The sequence below is a fragment of the Ornithodoros turicata genome, chromosome 6, assembly GCF_037126465.1.
Source record: "Ornithodoros turicata isolate Travis chromosome 6, ASM3712646v1, whole genome shotgun sequence".
NCBI classification, from domain to species: domain Eukaryota; kingdom Metazoa; phylum Arthropoda; class Arachnida; order Ixodida; family Argasidae; genus Ornithodoros; species Ornithodoros turicata.
Window position 1 is genome coordinate 28,951,294 of NC_088206.1, and position 20,677 is coordinate 28,971,970.

Below are 20,677 nucleotides of genomic sequence, written 5' to 3' on the forward strand. Positions count from 1 at the left end.
TGTGTCCAAAAACAGCACAAAACATAACACATGAACAAGCCCATGAACACACCTGTCTGCTAACAAAAGCTCATGCTGATGTTGATGGCCACAGTTAAAATGAAACTGCTGATACTGTACAAACACTGAGGTACACACGCAAAGACAGGACTTCTTGAAATTCTTGCAACCCATTGCAAGTAAGCGAAGTTCTCCATCAGCAGTGATACATTTTTGGGGATAGATTTTGTGAGAGCTGAGGACCGATGGCATGCATTTACCCATCAGTTAGCTGCTGTGACACATCCCTTTAATGTTTCAGCTCTGTCAAGCAGGCATGCACTGCGTTCAGTTTGTTTTGTTTCCTTCCAGCAGTGGCAACCTCCTCTGGGTGCCAAGTAACAATCTACATCCGTATTTGGCACAGATGTGGCAAAAATAGCCCCTTGGTCACAGTATGGCACACCACCTCAGGATCGGCACAGCACTTTCATTACGGGAAAGCAGATATTCGCTAACCAGGAAAGAATCTGTATCAGGAAACAACTTAATCACAGTCACCAGCAATCTAAAACAACCAGAACCTACAGCAGTAAAACTTTCCTTTTATTAAATATGTACGCATAGTATCAATTACCTAAATACAAAAGGCATTCCGTCAAAAAAATGCATCGAGCCAATGTCCATGTTTGACCATATTTCCAATGGCAGGAACGGACTTCGCAAGGAAGGCCTTTCCAATGTTGTCCCACGCACCACCCTCTTCGTGGAATGCACTCTAGATATATTATGTCAGCTGCTGGGGTAAGAAAAGCGACTACTACCTCTACACAGGGCAGATGCGTTGCATAATACAGGCACTTTGATGAGGAATCATGCTCGGGTTGCAAAGGTGTTTCAAATGGTTGAGCTGGGTTCTGCACTACCTCTAATGAACATGAGGAGAGCTAACTGCCCCATGCATTGCATATGGCTACTCTGCAGTCAAGCTCTCGAACATGAAACCACGTCGCATGTACAGCACTGGGCTACACAGTCCTTGCACCACAAGTGCACATTATGTGTTGTAGCATACTTTTTAATGAGGCTCTTCAAGCACCACCAGTAGAACCGAATTTTGGTGTTCACTTCCTCCGCCGCCAACATATATCCCTTGTGGTACACTACTGATGCCGGTGTCCTCCATTTGCACTGTAGTGTCGTAACTGCCACAATGGGTCAGACTGTAAACTTGATGGCAGCGGGAAAAGCACCCCCGGAGGGTTATTCAGAGATGCCACCCTCTGTGCCACCATGTCTGTGAATTGTTGTGTTGTACGCTGTGGAGATGGATCGCGCAGTGTTGCACTACTCCTCTGATGCATCAGTTGATAAAGCGTCGGCTTGGGCTCGGGACTTGTACTGCAACCAGGCGACACAGGTGTGCTGTAACCACGGGAGGCACCATTAATTTGAACTAGACGAAGCAGGTCATCTGTTAGAGTTCGAGTCCGTGCAGCATGTTGCGCAGCATCGGGCACAGGTGGGAGTCCTTCAGAGTTGGAGCGATGCATGTACCTGGATGAATCTGGTATGGGCTCGGGAATAGGTTGGCCAAAGTAGGGACTTTGTTGCAGAGGAGGAAAGTGTGGGTGGGTGAAGTGTGGGGCCGACTGGGAGTGGGAAATAGGCCGGCAGTCTGCTTTAGGAGGGTCCCAGGGCAGGCCATGTGAGATGGTGCCACTGCGTAGGCGCTGCCTTAGTGACTCCAGTTCCTGGCGGTGGCGAGTTTCCAGGGCTTCACGTTCACGCTGTTGCCTAAAAGAAGAAACAGCAACACGAGTTACAGCAAATATTGCAGCATATAGACTTAAACCTCGATGCAACAAGTCGCAAAAATTTCACAAAATTTCGTTACATCGAGGAATTCGTTACATCAAGTATTCGGCTCCGCGATGTAAAATACCATACAAAACACGAAAGAAAGAGCACGATAAACGTAGAAAACAATGTTTAATCGCATCCAAAGACTGCGTACATGGTTTGAGTCACATTCCCACAGCTGATTGCGTACCAAAATAGTCCGTTACCTTTGCCTGGGACAAGTGTATGAGAGACAGCATGACAGATTGCTCAAGAATCCATATTGCATTCACTGCTCGTTCATTACTCTCTATGCAACGAGCATGTCGGCGAAGCACGTTGATAGCATCCATAACTTGCGTCTGAGTCTGTAACATGTCCGTATCGTCATCATTGTTGTCAATGTCGGCAGTTGTGTCACCGCGGGGTCAAGACAGGAAGGAACGTAGAGTGATGGACGGAGGGAGGACGGAAGCAACGGGTGCCCGAGGAGGCCGAGGGAGAGAGGGAAGAGGACGTGTTAAGAGCGAGTCATTGACTCCGCCAAGAACCGCGGGAAATACCCAAGAAGCATTTCGGGAATTTCGCTACATCAGTGTTCGCTACATTGAGGTTTAACTGTACACCTTTATGGGGGCACAGCTCGGTCATTCAATACAAGATCTACACCTGCAAGACGGTTGACCCATGCATGCTGCACCTACCAGAAAAGTGTATCTTGTCCATGGCAAATACCAAAACACAGCAAACTGCTCGAGGATCTCAATCATGTACATCACTATCCCTTAATGAGGTAAAGTATTACTGAAGTGGGGATGTGATGAGGCTGGAGGTAAAAAGATAAAAGAGGAATAGCTTACACATCTGGGCACTTAATTTGTGTAGCAAGCATACTCTGATTCCAAATCTCAGAATTCGAACTTCCCAGTAACGTGAACTGACGCTCAGGTCTTGTCGAAGTCATATGTATTTCAGTGGGAGAAAATGCCCTGTCATTCGAACATGTGAACGTGCGCAACGGTTCATTCGAACAATATTGCCCAATGGCGCCTGACTCCAACTACAAATCGACCCAGAAACGCCCACCCATGCCCTGCTCGCATGTCAGGGATATGTTTACTTATTGTCATTATGCAACCATTGCTTATAAAAGTAATACTTGTGCAAAAAGAACAAGGAACGAATCACCATAATGGTGTGCACGAACACAAGTAACAATGCCGCTTACTCATGGTCAGCGAAGCAAGCAGGCCTCGCTGTTTTAAGAGAATCAAGACCTTTCCTGTTGACAACACAGCAACAAAAAGGCGTGAATGACAGCTGATATTCACACTCGCGGGCTTGGTGATTGTGTTGTTCTCAATGATGTAGACTGAGTCATGGCTAAAGAAACAATCGTGAGCACGTATAACAGATTTTCTAATCCAAGATGTTTTCATGCTTGCCTGTATAGTTGAACTTCGTTATATCGAAGTAGCACTGAGACCCAAAATCGTTCCGTTATATCCGATATTCGCTATAAAAGTAAACATCAATGAATCACCAAACGAAGCCGCGATGGGGCCTGTGATAGTGGCATACGAACAGGGGAGGTAATAAACTACAAAAATGTGCTACGTATTTCAACATATGGGGAGCATTATAAAAACGTGCAAGCTCACCTTTCACATTGAGTTGCAACGAGAAAACAACCGCTAGACACAACGTGGTCATATTCCTTCAGTCCAGAAGACAATTTATTTGAAGAAAGAAGTTATCTTGGTCTGACGGTTCTCAAGCACATTCTCAAGAATGAACTTTTACACTGTATCTACACAACACAACACTCTTTCGACTTCGGTGGTTTTGACTGTGGTTAGCTTCCCAAGATAGCTGCGCAGTTTGCTGGCCATGTCCACTGCCTCCCAGCTTTTTAACGGCGGCTCTTCAATTTCGTCTGCGCTGTCTTCTTCGCTGTTCTCGTCACCTCCCGGCAACGCAAACTGGTCCACGATTTCTAGGTCAGTTAGCTCTGGTGCCACACACAAGTTGTCGGCGGCGGAAGCAAAGTCATGAAAAGTTATCTCTGGCAAGGCCTGTCGGCGCCAATTTGCGTCGTCTGTCAATGGCTCCTATTGCGATTGACTTTCGGGTGGAGCGTCTACGGCAGGTAGAGTGAACCTGGCATTCACAAAGCAGTTCCTTATTGTCGATCGCGCCACCTCGTTCCAAGACCCATACATAGTTTTGTTTCCAAAGGGATCGCTTTCCGTTTGGCTGCCATCTCGCCAACAGCGAGGCAGACCACATGGTTTCTGCATGTGCATGCGGTGGCACCCTGCACGCGCATCCATCGCGGTGATCGCCTCGGCAGCGGCTGAAACGAGCACACGCGCGTATTTTCCCACATCGCGTAATTTGAACGCCAGAGAATTCGCGTTGGTTGCACTGTCTTTTTTTTTTTTCTTTTTATGCTCGCGCACGCAGTTGAGCAACATGAAAGGTCAAATATGCTATGTTGTAACTGATATCGCGTGGAATTTTGCGCTGTTGGTTTCGTTATAAAAGTAGAACTGCCACTGAAATAAAGCAGAAACCAACCAAACTTTGCATTCACTTCATTTAACCGATAATTCGTTGTATCCGTGTTCGTTATAACGAGGTTCAACTGTACCACGACTACTTTCCCGTGCTCTTAAGAGTATCCTGCTGCCACCTTTCGAAAACAAAAGGAGTGCTGTGACAACAAAGCTTTCACATTAAGATGTGGGGGCACCACAGAATGGTGGTGCCCCCCCACCAGAATGTTTACTCTGGGGTCATTGCCTTTCATGCGCTTGAAAGAAGACCACATGAAAGTGGCCATGGACTAGTCAAGTGATTCATTTTCATCTTGTCCCATTTCATGCCACATGTGTTGTTTAACTAGTTCTTGCATTAAACTTTGTTTTAGTTAAAAACGGTTTAGCAGAAATTCATGCATAACTCAAACAACCCTGATGTCCCATGCGTGAATGATGATGTCCAATTTGGTGTCCAACTGAATTGCAGCCGTTCAGTGTTGTGGAAGGTGAGGGATTCCGTGATCTAATGGCTGAAGCTGCTCCGGGATACGCACTGCCTTTAAAAACAACCCTTTCACGGGATGCAATACTGAGGCTTTACAGCGACATGACGACTTGTAGTGCTTGTGATGCATTCCATTCCTATCCATGTCCACAAGTACAGTTATGCTACATACAGGGTGTTTCACCTAAAGTGATAAAAAATTCTAACTGGCGACGTACTCGTCGGAGGATAGTGGGACTTTCGGCAATTACCTTCTAGGAACTTTTACCGCCATTTAGGAAGGCTTTGGACAACTTTTAATTGAGGGAAATATTTTTTTCAATTGAACTTTGAAAACCAATTGCCAAGCAAAATATTGAAATTGAAAAATTGAAAACTGCCAAGCAAACCCCACTTTTTTTTAGAGGAATATGAAGTCCTCCACGGACAACCACAGACCCAACAAAAACTATGCACAGCATAGCAACAGAAATAGCCTAAAAAAATTGATAAAAATTCCGCTGTAGCACTGCCTGCTTGATTGTCGCAAAGAAGAGCGCACAGAAGGTGCAGGGAGAGGAGGAAGTGTTCCCGCCTCTTGTTTTACCTTTCTTTCCACTGCTTTGACCTTGATGCTAGTGACAACCGTCTTTCACAAAGAAAACAAAACAACAGTCTTATCAAAAAGAGGGCAAAACAAATAAAGGCGGGGACACTTCTGCCTCTAGACGCACATTTTTTGCACTCTTCTTTGTGATAATCACGCAGGCAGGGCTAAAGCGTAATTTTTACTTATTTCTTTCAATTATTTCTGTTGCTAGAAAGACGCAAAATCTCGCGATAAGCCCACGTGACGCATGAAGTGGAACTGCATGTCCGTGTCTTTTCGTCCGCACAGTAAGCAATGTTCTGGTTCTCTACGGCTCTACCGCGGAAACAGCGAAGTGTCATGTGGGAGCAGGAAATGCTAAATGACGTGCCTCTCACCAGACACCTACGGGAATGACGACGACACTTCTTAATCATCCAGAGCGTCAGCTAGAACTGGTCTGAAATTGGACGCTGCAACCGCAACTACGTCGCAAACAGTGCAAGCGTTCTTCGAACCAAAACTGAATTCGTCAGACACACGTGTGTGTGTGTGCAATCACTATGAAGACCGTATGTTTCATAGCAAGGGGTCTTCAGTCATCACAAGCTCTCACCAGTGGAGGAACTGGGTTTCCTTGAACTGATGCACTGTGCAGAACCACAATGTTCTGTCCTGTCAAGAACGACATTCTCGCGGTCATTGATGCCTGACAAGCAGGAAACTGAGAAGGTCAAGTACAAGATTGAGAACAACCTGAAAAGCGCCCAGTGCTACTCGATAACGACAGATGACTGGACTTCGCGTGCAGGTCACAGTTATGCCTCATTCACTTCCCACATTATGGAAGAGGACTTTGTGGCCCACAACTGTGCTTTGGCCTGCAAACATGTCTGGTAGCCATAATAGCACCAATATACACAACTTCCTTCTACAGCTGATTGAAGAATGGGGGCTTTTACAGGACCTGCCAGTATCTATCGTCACGGACATTGCCCTTAATTTCACTGGTGCAGTATTACAGGGTAGGTCATGGACAAGCATACCGTGCTTTGCTCACACTCTTCAGATGAGCATTGAAGATGCAAGAAAGCAGACCAAGGACTTCAACGAACTCTGTGGGACAGCTCGGTGACCTGTTGGCCACTACAAACGTAGTTACCAGAGCATGTTCATGAACTAGTATTCCTACACGAGAGCCTGAAGTGATGTAGTTCCTGTTTCTTTTGGGTTCTGACATTAATATCCTTGAGAACATATTTTATTTGAGTTATTCGTTAATAATTTGTATTCGATTTGAAAACCATTCTAATTCAATTCAACTTGCACATTATTCATTTGTGTTTGATTCGAAATTTTAAAAAATCGCTATTCACACATGCCTAGATAATTCAAATAAAACGACTTCAATATAATGAGGGTTTACTCTATGTGGCTGTCTCTCTCCACTACATACAGTGGACCCCCACTAAACGAAACTCGGTTAAACGCAAATTACGGATAAACGAAACGATAGCGTCATCTTTGGTTGCTTTCCTTTATATGCAACAATAAAAAACTTCGGACAATTGAAATAATCCGTTTTGTGTACTTCGGGTAAACGGAACAAAGTAGCTTAACGTGTGAGAAGGATCTCCGAGGACTATGAGAATCGTGACATCATGGATTACTTGAGAGGTATAGCCTACAACTTTCAGTTGCAGGTGTAAGGCTCTGTAATATACGTCAGTTGTTTGTTGGTACCCATTAAAATTGGTCACGTACAGCACCGAGATTTCAGTCTCCTCATCAATTTGCTGTTCCCAAAATGAAAATGGGATCAGGGATGATGAAGGTACAAGGTGGTGTAATATACAGGAGTTTTTGGCATAGAAGTGGCTTCATTTATTCCTGTAATTAGAATTTGACGATACCCACATCCAACCTGAAGCCTCTACAACCTGCTTGCACAAGCGGCCTTCCTGTGCCACTCACCATTTTTCCTAAATGGTGAAAGCTTAATTTTGATCGCGCTAGGATGCCTCAGTGAAAATAGGTCAGGGGTCAAAATAAAGACGATGTGCTCTATGCGATTGAAACCAGCTGTACATTGTTCACAGTTGTGTGAACCATCCAAAAATATTTTTTTCGTCGAACCTAATCAATTAATTAGTGATAATTTTTTAATTTTAAGCTCTAATTTTGCTAAGGAAAAGCCAACTGAGGAAGGGAGCACTCTTTGCTCCACGGGGATTCTCAAACCCGACATTAAACCCGGGAAAAACTAACTAACTAACTAAACTAAACAACTAAAACCGACTAGTTGACACCATGGCACTAGAATCAATAATTAACAATAAGAAAATTAATTATCACTAATTAATTGATTAGGTTCGACAAAAAAATAATTTTTGGATGGTTCACACAACTGTGCAGCTGGTTTAATTCGCATTGAGCACTTTGCCTTTATTTTAACCCCTGGCCTATTTTCAATGGGACACCCTGCGTATGGCTTAGTCACGATTTTTTACTCGCGGTGTTGACGGGACACCCTTTTTAACGAAGTGCTTTTTAGCATGTGATAAAGTGGCAGCCCGTGTCAATCTCTATCGAGCAGTCCGGAAAAACGAATTTAACCAAGACATTACTCATTCATCCAATCAATGGCCAGAAAAACTGGTCAATGTTTTGTCGATGAACTCTATTACATTTCCGTGTGATCACGTCTGCATTGAATATTCTTCTCCGCAGTATTTTTGCACTGCGGAATTGAGCGGTGCTGTTGCTGTTTCAGTTCTGTAAGCTGGGAAACTCCATCGCATATGAAGGGAAGTTGCAGGAGTTTTGGGTCAACGTGAAAACATACCGGTCGTCCGCTGTTACTATCATTCATTGAGTGCTTCTGCTGGGTGGGTGTAGGTAGCGAGCAGCCAGTTTGAGAGGCGAATAGCGCAGGAAGCAGTTCAAGATGGTATTGAGGTTATGTGGGGCGCTGCTATACCTTGACTGTATGGGGTGTGCGATCGTATAGTGATGATGTCAGAGCACTCAAGCACGTCCAAAATAACGGCATCCAAAAAATCGGTCAGCGACTACTGTATTTATGATGATTGTAAGTCGACCCCTTTTTCCCAAACTGACAACTGAAAAGTGGGGGGGGTCGACTTACAATCGGGCCAGTGCCCCCGCACTGCCCTAAATTTAGAGGTACTCTGGAAAAACCCTTGAGAACACATAGTCCGCATTCCCGATTATGTTGTATGCGTCATTCACACGGGAACAACAAACAACTGCGAAGCGAAACCTGACACAAGACTCAAAACGACGACATCGTGAACATCACTGGGAAGGTCTGGCACTCATTTCTACGTCTTTCAAGCGGCTTGTGATATTGTATGCTGAGGAAATAAACAACTGTGTCGCAGAACGGGAGTTCGGTGTCTCTGAGCGTGTCATACGTTACTGGAGAAAACAATGTGGTGCTATCTTCTACTGTAGCGCGAACAGCTTTCCAAAGAGTACGAAGAGAAAGTGCTCGCATTCCACCGTTATTTCCTATGACTTCAGGACTGGCGTCACTATATGATAGGACAAATCAGAAATGCTAATCAAACGCCGGCATTTTGTGACATGACCAACAATATGACAGTGTCAGCAAAAGGCAGTCGGGAAGTGAGCCTCCGCTTGTCTGGCAACGAGGAGTTGCGTTTTACAGTGATGCTGGCATGGCTTGCAAATGGCATGAAGCTGAGGCCGTACATCGTGTTCCGTGGGCGCATCACGGAAAAGGTGAAAAAGGTGCCTCGCAACGCGGACACCAACATGCTTGTCATTCCACGGGGGACTTGCAACTCAGCTGCAGGCACTCGATGTGAGAGTGAATAAACTGTTTGAGAACCACGTGAGGCGCATGTACAACGAATGGCTGATGCGAGAAGATTACATGCTCACACCAACCGGAAGCCGCCGAGCATCACGAGAGCGTCGCTGTCGGCAGTTTGTGATGGGTGTCATCAGTGTAGGCAGCCCTGCCCAGTGACCTTGTCGTGCACGCGTTTAAAAAGTGCGGAATTAATTTGGATCATGACATGTGTTATGTCAGTGGTGAGGAGTGCGGCAGCATGATGGAGGGGGAGTCCTCTTCTGACGAGTAATTAGGGGTGTGCGAATCCAAATATTTTAAGTCAAATCGAAAATCGAATTGAATGGAGGAAAAAATTCAGAATACCGAATCGAATATCGAATATTCTTGCAAAATTTACAATATGTGACTTTCACACTAAAAGTTCCCATTTTGTAGCCCATGGCTTTATGTAATTTTTCTGGCATTAACTGTCACAAGATCGGACAGTTTATCGCGCACTCAGTTGCTGCGAAACAGCAGAAAATAAATTTTGTGCTGTTTGAAAAGGCCATCATGTACATATTATCCACAAAAATATACCGTCCATACTGCGGCGCAGCATTCCCAAGTTCGATGGTTGTTTTTTGCCCTTCTTTTACAGCGACGTTCGGATATAACGAACAAATTCGTAGTTCCCGAGATACTTCGTTATTGGACTGTACTATATGCGTTTGCATTTGCTTTTCAGCTGCAACTCCATCAACATTGTTTGCGATGCTGAACTTTGCACTCTAGTAAACTTATCTGGGTTTGCTTAATTTAGACTTGTGTGAATCTGAATATTTGAAGTCAAATCGAATATCCAACCTAACGGAGGAAAAAATGTCGAATACTGAATTGAATAGTCGTGCAAATTTTACAATACATGCTTTTTGCACTAAAAGTTTGCAATTTCTAGCCCATTGCTTCAGAGTAATTTTTCTGGCATTAACTCTCACAACAGACACGTGTAATTCTTCTGTGGGAAGCCCCTACTCTTTTATATTACATGATAGTGTTTTTTGCTTCTCAGGTAATACATACTGGAGCAACTACTATCTTCATTTCAAAATTTGATGTCAGGCAGTGGCACGTTACACAGATGAGGCTGCAATTGTTTCTGAAAGGTTGCTTGTGACACAAACAAATTTGCGCCCTGCCTCAGCTTTGTCTTGAACGCCTTTTAGCTTATGTGTTGGAGTTTGTATGTCTCGTTTGGAAAAGCTATGTTGCTGAAGTTTTGAATGTAAGAGGCATCTTTAAGACACCCTTTTTGTTCCGGGGCTGTAGGCATTATTTAAGAGCTAACTGTTTAAGGGCAACCTCCCAGACATCAAATCAAAATTCCCTGCTGGCACCCCTCCACTGCACACAGGAGGGTCGCCACCCCTTCCTTTAGGGGAAGTATGCACAATAAACTTTATCTTAAGCTGAACAATAATCCGTCTGTGTTGGTCCTGCAGCATGGGCAATTTCATTAAGCAGGCTTCATATGATGCAGGGAAGCATCATTTGAAGCCCACTTTCCAGAGGTGGCGTTCATATTCGGCAAATAATCGAATATTCGGTATTCGATTCGCGAATCCAATACTTCGAGTGATTGATTCAATTCGAATTCGGGAACTCCAATATTCGCGCACCCATCCTCTATACAGAAACAAGCTATAGCAGTTCTATGACATAGGATGCAGTTCAAGATGTACTGACGGCACAGATAGTACCTGAAATGGCAGTTCACACTGGTCGTTGGCTGGGCACATGATGGGGAAGACAAAGTCCAAAAAATAAAGTAACGGGATGTATGGCTTTAACTTTATGGAGGGGGTGGGGGGTGAGAACCGTGATGGTGCATGAATAATTGAGCACGTACAAAAAATTGGTGAGGGACTGCCCGGTAATTTTTTTCCTCTGAATTTTACTAGACAGTTACCAAGAACAAGAAACCCTGGATGCAACCAAAAGCTTACCGTGCAAGAATCTGCTTCAGCACTTCTTCAGCATCATCAGGATCAGTTGCCTCAAAGTCCCTCTTGTCTGTCAGTGCACACTGAATAGAAATGATGGACATACAGTGAGAACAGTCTAATAACCATGTTTAGCACAAATAGCCAAAAACTGCATATATGTTACATCTGCATGTACATGGTGTCCAGAGCAAGCTTTGCAGCCTCTGTGTATGGTCTGCAATGCTTATGTATCACATGACGATCAAGCTCACTAGGAACTGGCATCGTAACTTATCCTGATCATTTTATGAGATGGGGCCATTCATAATTTTCATGATACACACCAACGCTTCTAATGACTGTAAAGTGTGTAATGTTGCACAAGGGACAGGAACTGTGAAGCTTGCTTCCATATACCATGTACCTTTATTTGTATCTCTCTTTTTGAGGCTTGTCGCAATGGCTCTTATTCGTTCCAGTAATGCTTAAATTTTGCGGTCGCAAATAGATACAAACAGCTGTTTAGAACCATCAATGTGGAATGTTGTGCACAAGTTTTTGTTGCAAATTATTTTGACTCCTATTCTCTCCTTTAGAAAACAGACGTCAGCTAGACTTAATATGTTGCAGACTTTAAAACTAGAAGCACAAATGAATGTAGTGGGCATAGCAGCTAGTGAGGGTTACATAGCCATTTTGTGACTTAGTTTTTCAATGAACAGGTATTGCACTTACCTCACAATTTTGAAAGGACCATTGCATACACACCCCTTAAAATACATTTTGGTGCAGTCATCACACAATATCTGTCATGCCCATATTTGCTACCAGCCAATCTATGTAACATGATCATAGATGCAAGCACTGAGGAGCCAGTGAAGAGAAGAGGGCAGTGTTCTACATGACACCACATGGTGCTAGTGTACTAAAGAGAAGAGGTAGGGTCTGCCAAAAGCTGTAAAAAGTAACAGAGAGCAAAGTGAAGAGGAAATAAGTCAGCATCAAAGAAAGAATGTCATTCATTTCATCATTACACTGAAGAGTCTTATGCAACACTGGCAGAAAATACAGTAGCCTGTACTTCCAACATGCCACAGGAAAGCATCACTGTTGCTACAAGTCAGCGTCTTATCTGTCCCCAGCAAGTCCATTAAGCATCTGCCATAACTTCTATCAAGGACATAGAGCAGACCATCACCAAGCACCAGAGACGGACGACATGCAGCCTGTGACGAAGCTGAAGCACCCAAACCACCTCATAGCTTCTAGCAGACGCTTTGTTGCGTCTTACCAAGAACTGGCTCAGTGAAAGGCTTCGACCAAAGTCTGCAAGTGCCCGGCTGCTCACATAGCTGTGACCAAATCCCCGGTGAGCAGGTGGGGACCCTTCTGGTGACCTTGGTGAAGAAAGTGGTGGAGTGGCACATCTGTCACAGCGTTCTTCTCCTGGTTGGTGGAGTGATGACATGCTTTTTGCTTTTGAAAGGGGTTGCTCCATAGGAATCAGCCGCAATGTTTCACGCACATTAAGTGGCAATGTGTTTACACATGCATTTCTCCTCTGTGGCTGTTCTGTCTGTGTTTCTACGTCTCGTACATGAACACGCACTCTGTAGGAATCAAGGGATGTCTGCGAAACGGATGACAGTTCGCCAGGATCTGAAGTGCTGCATAAATAACCATGCATGATTTTGGCCAGGGCAAGTTCCAAAGTGGTGGGAACAGAATCTGCCAGCTTGCGAGTGCGTGATGAGACTTCAGCATAAGGAAATGTAGCATAGGGATCCACTTCAGTATGTCCTGTCAATTCCAATGGGAAGTCATGGTGGGACAAAGTTCTGGCAATACACTCGTGAGAGCCACTCTGTTCCAACGACTGGAGGTGCTGACCAGTGGGTGGAGGCTGCTGGTTATTGTGAAGAATAAAATGGGCCAAAGTAAAGAAAGAAGAAAATCACAATCTGTTCAATGTGCGACACATTATTCAAAGACCAACATTGACTTGACGCACTACTGTGACTCATAGCACATACAGGAAAGACCATGAACCAAGAGAAAGAAGAAAAAAAGGTGAGACAGATTCCCCTTCCGAGAATTAAAGGAACACTGCAGGTCCTAAAAATAAAATGTTTTTTTATTGTGGTGGAATATTGAATAAAAACATAACACAAAATATACAGCAGACTCATTAATTCAAACTCCAGGGGACCACAGATTTTTGTTTTAATTATCAGAGGGCTGAATAGTCAGGATTTCATGTCGTAAAACATAGGTATGGTTTAGACAGATAGAAATCCAGTGAACCAGTAAGGAAATATGAAAGGAATTGCCTCAGGACAAGAGCCACCGAAAAATTGGCGGCTCTCGTCCTGAGGCAATTCCCTTCATAAGTATGGTTTGTTTTTTTATTTAGCTGCATGTTCAAAGCACAATTTTTTACCCTCCCTCAACACAAGCCTGACTATAAATAGGAACACACATAAAAAATTGGTAAATGGCCTGCAATATATATGTAGCTGAGACACTGAATGATGAAATTCGTGCGGCCAGATTTCGTTTTTATAATGTTACTTTACATAAGTTTCTTAAGGAAGACCCAACAAAGTTTTGGAGATCCCTAACTCCATCACGAAAAAAGACTGACAGACTCCAGGTGGGAGAATCAGTTACCTGTGATGGCAGAGCAATTTGTGAGCACATGAATCACTATTTTTGTTCCCAATTTATGACGGATGATGGGCTCCGCCCTACTTACACTCATGGCATTCAAACTCCAATTGCTGATATTACTCTATCTGTTGAAGGTATCTGCCAACTGCTATTCAAGGTTAATCGTAAAAAAGCTATGGGAACGGATGAAGTAATGCATTTCTGATAAGATACGCGGAATGGTGTAGCGAGTACCTGTACCTCGTATGCAGAAAGTCTCTTAAGACAGGAGTGGTCCCAAAACAATGGAAAGTGGCAAAGGTCACACCTATACACAAGACGGGTAGTATGACTGATCCTTGCAATTACCGACCAGTATCCCTACTACCAACATGTGCCTAGGTACTTGAACATATCGTGAGTAAACATGTGGTTACGTTCCTTGAATAACACAATTTCTTTACACCTTTCGAACATGGATTTTGGACGGGTGTGTCAACAGTAACACAACTAATCGAGACTGTACACGATTTCTCCAACACACTTAACCATTGCGGCCAAACAGATTATTATTATTATTTTCTTAGATTTGTCCAAGGCTTTCGACTGTGTGTCACACGAAAAATTATTACAGAAGCTTAATTCGGTACTAGGTAATCCTAACTTAATTAAATGGTTTGCCGATTACCTTTCTGGCAGGCAACAATTCGTACAGATTAACTCATCACGCTCGCAGTGCACAGCCGTTCAGTCTGGGGTTCCTCAGGGTCAGTTTTGGGACCAATGCTGTTTTTAATTTTCATTAATGACATTTTAAGAGATATTCCTATCCAATGTAGAATTTTCGCCGACAACTGTATTCTTTATACTTCTGATTCGTTCTGATAAGGACCAACTTTTGCTGAACAACTGCCTGCAGAAAATTGTTACTTAGTGTGATTCCTGGCAAATGATGTTACATGTAAAAAAAATGCATTTGTATGCGTATAACTAGGAAAAAGGTAGTCCTTTGTTATGATTATAAGATTCATTCCCATGTCTTGTCATACGTGAATAGTTTTAAATATCTGGGTGTTACGATCTCGCATGATCTACCTTGGAATTTGCATGTAGATCACATCGTCCGAAAGGCTTCCGGTAAATTATGGTTTTTGAAGCGTAATCTAAAACATGCTACTTGGGAAACCGAACTAACTGCTTATAAAACATATATCAGACCTATCTTAGAATATGCTAACGTAGTATGGGATGTGTCTACCGCTAGGAATATTTCTCGGACTGAGACAGTTCAAAAGCGTTGACTGCGATTTGTATTTAACAGGTTTAGGGGTCATTCCATGCCAAATGTCCCAGAGGTGACGCTCGACCCTCGTCGATTTTGTTATAAAAATTCATACTGATTCATTGCTTGGGGAAAACCACTAAACCAATTGTTGTAGCTGCCATCGCAAAATAGTTGTCCATAAGTGTCTGTTTAAAGTTACGGGTTCAGCCTCTGACCACCCCTGCACCTACGCATGCCGCTGCCAAAATTATAGAAATATCGCAATTGTTTTCATGCCGCGGTAAGGGAGAAGTGCCCACCTACCTATCCACCACCAACTATTCTGGTTACTCGTCATATGTATCCTAAAAGGGGTGCGAAAAATGCTTCGAGAAGCAAATTTGCACATTTTTTCTGGACTACATCGCTAGAAGTAAAGAGACAAAACTATTTTTAACATTGAGATACGTATGGATACTACAAGCCCAAGAAGTATCGTTGAGAGGTTAAACATAATAATATGAGAAAAAAATACGCGAAGATGCAACTTTTGCGAAAATACGGCAACTTTAACCTGAAATAACAAAAATGGTGGAACGCAGAAAGAAGTACAGTGAAAGCTGGAAGAAAGTATCATTCCTAAAGAACACAAGGAGTAAGTTTTAAAAAAGTATATTTCTTTTATAGCAAAGAAAATTTTTGCACTTTCGGGTACGGCGCAGACAGCACGCGCCACCGAAGCAACGCGGTCATGCTCTCAGCAGCAGCCCATCGAAGGTGCACCAGGGGCGCGATGCTCAACTATTCGTCTATTCGTTATTCCGTACCGCGCGATAATTGCATGTATGGAATTCGCTGTGATTCGTCACGAGCTTTCGCGTGATGAGCAGTAGTGTCGTTTCTTTGAAATCACAGCCTAGTGGAACAGTTTTAACGTGCCGCCACGTGACATTTGGAGCGCGTCATCTCCAAATAATACCGATGACGAACGGTATGTTCAATTCGGCCCCGGGTCCGTGTCGTCTGCTACGAGCAGTCAGTATGATGTAATTGGTTCATCCACTCGGAAAAACCGTCGGGAAAGACTACTTTCTTGAGTACAACGTAAGTGCGGCGCTGACAGTGTACTTGCTTGCGTACGACGTAAACAACGAGAATTAGCCGAAGCAGTCTACAAGCATGGATGACACAGACACGTAAGCCTCCAAACGGCGATGCCTTGTGTGTACCGTACACATAAGACATCGCTTGTCTGTGTCATCCATGCTTGTAGACTGCCTCGGCGAATTCTCGTTGTTCACGTCGAATACAGTATACGACGTAAACAACGAGAATTAGCCGAGGAAGGCTACTAACATGAACGACACAAACACATAAGTAGAGGCCGGATTTTTAGGCACAAAAAAAAACTTGTTTTAGGCGCCTATAAAAGGCACGAAAAATCCCGACTTAGGCACTCAAAATGGCTTTATAGGCACTATAAATTGTTGCATTTTTTCCATCTGTAGCACCAAAAGCGCACAAAGAATGTGAATAAATCATTTTTATTCGCAGGAACAATACTGTAAATGGTGGTTATGACTGTTCTCGTCATTTTTTGCTGCACGAAATGCAAAACTTATTGATCCTACTATGGTCAAAGGACAAGACTTCTAGCCACTGCCACCGGTTTCATGACACTTCTCAGGAGGACTTGTCTCAGGCAGCATTTACTGGCGATATTTTTCTCCCCTCTTCTCCCTCCCCTGGGTCGTATATGGGGGATCAATTCTTCTCACACTGAACGCAGTGTCACGTTTGCTCGTGTACCTATGGCCCCGATGGCCCGCGAGGCAGGGAGCTTGCTAAAGTTACCAAACTGTAGGGACTTGTACCTACCTTCATACGTCACGCTCTCTCATTGATAACAAAAAAAAAAAAGAAAAAAAGAAAGAAAGCCATAAACTCTAACAAAATTTTAGATGTAAGCAGGGAATTACGATGCGTGGTCAGACTGACAGAAAAACGTTACAAAACGTGCTTATACTTTTTAATAGCGATCCCCAGGACACCACAATGCTGGAATGGAGAGAAAGAACGAGTAAGCTCTGCACCCAGTAATACATTTGTAATTCTCAACTTACATTCCAATAGCTTTATACCCGCATCTTATCAAATGATTGATGGCTTCAAAATGACGTGCGACGTCACCCATGTCAATTTCGCATGGAGCACCTGTTTCGCCACCGCTTTAGGGCCATTATAGGCATTTCTTCTCGTTTAATCGTAGTTTTAGGCATCTACGCCGAAATAGGCATTGATAGGCACTATCAAATCGATACAGGAGGTTCCCCAGCACCCAATTCGTGCTCATGTATCGAAAAGGCACTATTAGAACCACACGAAAAAAATAGGTATTTGCCTAGGAATCCGGGCTCTACACATAAGCCTCCAATGGGCTCACTGGTTCAAAGCAGTGGCAGGTGCGTGTGCTGGCAACGGACACTGTACTTGTAACACTTTTTAACACTTTTTTATGTAACACAACTTTGGTAACTTCTCTTCAAGGAACTGTCTCGTTGTGAAACCCATATCGTTTTTACACTATCGAGACTCCGGTTGACCCACCCGCAGAATCAATTATTTGAAGCACTGTTGCAAGCTTGCTTTTGCTGTTAAGCGTTTCGTCATTCCTCTCATGCAGTCACAGGGTCCTATAACGGGAAAAGTTGCAAAAAAGTGTCAAGTCACAGACACGTTGTCAGTAAAACCATGTCAATAAGGTCAAGTCACCCCAGTCAGAAGGTGCTTCCCTTGTCCACCTTCGATGTGGTGTCGTCGCGAGCATTGTTACGGTTGCGCGCGCTATCTGCCCTACCTTCACCCCTAACTTCAAAAATTATTTTCGCCTCTATAAAAGAAATATACTTTTTTAAAACTTACTCCTTGTGTTCTTTGGGCATGATACTTTCTTCCAGCTTTCACTGTAATTCTTTCTGCATTCCACCATTTTTGTTATTTCAGGTTAAAGTTGCCGTATTTTCGCCAAAGTTGGATCTTCGCATATTTTTCTCTCATATTGTTCTGTTTAGCCTCTCAATGAAACTTTTTTGGCTTGTAGTATCCATACGTATCTCAATGTTAAAAATAGTTTTTGTCTCTTTACTTCTAGCGATGTAGTAAAAAACAAATGCGAAAATTTGCTTCTCGAAGCATTTTTCGCACCCCTTTTAGGATGCATATGGCGAGTAACCAGAATAGTTGCGACCCTCAGATAGGTAGATGGGCACTTCTCCCTTACCGCGGCATAAAAACAATTGCGATATTTCTATAATTTTGGCGGCGGCACGCGTAGACTGCAGGGTTGGTCAGAGGCTGAACCCGTAACTTTAAACAGACGATGGCAGCTAAAACATTTGTTTTAGTGGTTTTCCCCAAGCAATGAATCAGTATGAATTTTTACACAAAATCGATGAGAGTCGAGCGTCACCTCTGGGACGTTTGGCATGGAATGACCCCTAGGCAACTTAGCTCTGTTTCAGACCATTACGGTAAAGCAAGACTAGAAACACTGGATCGCAGACGCAATATAGCTAGATTAAAAAGTCTATCATATGATCAATGGAAAAATCAACATTGACACGAGTCGATACATAGAGTTACCTGCCAGGCGGCCAACGCGTAGCACGCACAGGTATTACATCAAGCCATACAGTTGCAGAATTGATGCTTTTAAGTTTTCGTTTTTTCCCACGCACTATTACAGAGTGGAATAGCTTACGGGATGATGTGGTCTCATCTGAATCAGTGGATCAATTTGTATCTAAACTTGTTTCTTTCAATGATCGTTGAATGCTTGAATTCTTCTGTTTCTTAAATTGTACTGCTCCTACTTTGGCCTCTAGATGGAGGTCAGTAGTATTTCCAAAATAAAATAAAATACAATACAATAAAATGGCAAGGCGTGCAATGTGTTTAAATGTGGGTGCCTCGAGAGATTGCATCACCAATATGCCGAAGTCAGCCTCTGAAGTATGGACATTTTACTAGGGAACGAAAAGTACAAATTCAGTAAAAGTGGCCCTTGAATTAAACAGCTTTTCTATACACTGAAAGCATAGAGGGCCAAGCAAAAGTTTGCAATCTGTTTGAATTAAGCAGAAGTATGAAATACCCGAGAGTGGAGTAATGAGAATCTACTGTATGTAGCATAAGTAGGGCCCTCAGTTTTCGGGTTTTATTTTTTGTGAAAATCGGGGGGTTAATATCGGGTTGAAAATCAGGACCTGCCAAACAGGGTAAAATCGGGTGATATACTGAGAAGTGATGTATTTTCGAGTGAAAAAAAAAAAAAAAGATACTTTTATGTGTTGAAATTAATTAATTAATAATTGGGGGTTTACATTGCGAGACAACTGATGTCATAGGTTCAAGATGGCTTTCCCGTAACACAAATAAATGAATCGAAAAGTTCCGCTAATTTTCTACAACCGTACATTTAAAGTAACACTAAGCATTCGTTGAAGTGGGCTTGACCGCAATACACGTAAGTGTTAGGTGAAGCCAACTTTCAAATGGTGACGCCTACCAAAGGAACAATTTTCACGCTAGAAATCGGGCCTGCATGCAAGCGTCCACAAATCCAAACCCGACGTGTTTTGTTTACTTCACCAGCAAGACGCGGCGCGGTCGGGAGCAAGTCGGGAGCGGTCACGCGATTGCCGTAGTTCGCGCGTGTGCGGATCAAGTCCTTGGTTTGCACTTTCGCAAGCCCGGTTTACAGGTTTTATCGGGTTAAACCCGAACTATTTTGATATAAATCGGGGGGTAAAAACGGGCTTTATCGGGTTTTACCCAAAAACTGAGGGCCCTAAGCATAAGGCACTTATGAGCACACCACACAGCAGATATTTGATCCACATGGGCATGGAGTCAGTTTTATTTCCTCCATACCGCTCATGTCACTGGTCACAAAAGAAAGTGACGAAAGATGCGAGCACAGCACAAAGCTTGTAGAAACTTGTAGAAACATGTAGAAACATTGTACATCACGGGGAGTGAGAACAAGGTCGCCCATATACCAGAACGTAGAGTACTATTGAGGTGTTTCCATGGCTGTGCCTAAGGCCCTTCTTTTTCTGCGATTCCGCGATTCTGCAAAAATTCGCGGAATTGTGGGTCTGCCGCAAAATATGAGGTTTTGCGCAGAATTTTGAAGAAACCGCGTGCTTAACTCAGTTTATGCGCGAGATGAACGGACTTTGCTCGCACCGGGTCGGCTTGTGTTACAGCGTAAGTGTGCCAACCGGATAAGGCCACCAGGCCGTGATATGGCCCCATCTGTGTGCTGGAACAACCCTCTAACTCCTCTAACCGTCAACTCTCTGGGATTCTCGAGTGGAATGCAAACGCTGACCCCTGCTTTGGTGTCCATAGCTGTCAAGTACCTCTGTGTGACAGTAAACTCTGTGCATGCAGAGAGGTCACTTAGCAAGTACAGTTTGATAGTCAATGACAAACGTCTCTCCCTCTCAGAAGAA

General features: G+C 43.6%; 1 protein-coding gene across 7 annotated transcripts in view; it reads right to left on the reverse strand.

The window, feature by feature from the left end:
• Positions 1-564: 564 nt before the first annotated feature.
• Positions 565-20,677, reverse strand: part of LOC135396493 (serine/threonine-protein kinase WNK4-like) — a 126,951-nt gene continuing 106,838 nt past the window's right edge. For 5 of the 7 annotated variants that reach the window (XM_064627500.1, XM_064627499.1, XM_064627501.1 and 2 more), the window contains exons 23-25: positions 12,537-13,151; positions 11,267-11,346; positions 565-1,776 (exon numbers count right to left, since the gene is read on the reverse strand). In XM_064627500.1, coding sequence (XP_064483570.1) covers positions 1,143-1,776; positions 11,267-11,346; positions 12,537-13,151 — 1,329 coding nt within the window. In that variant the 3' untranslated portion in view covers positions 565-1,142. The remainder of the gene's footprint in view (positions 1,777-11,266; positions 11,347-12,536; positions 13,152-20,677) is intronic. The other 2 variants (XM_064627497.1, XM_064627502.1) reach the window with 2 other exon arrangements.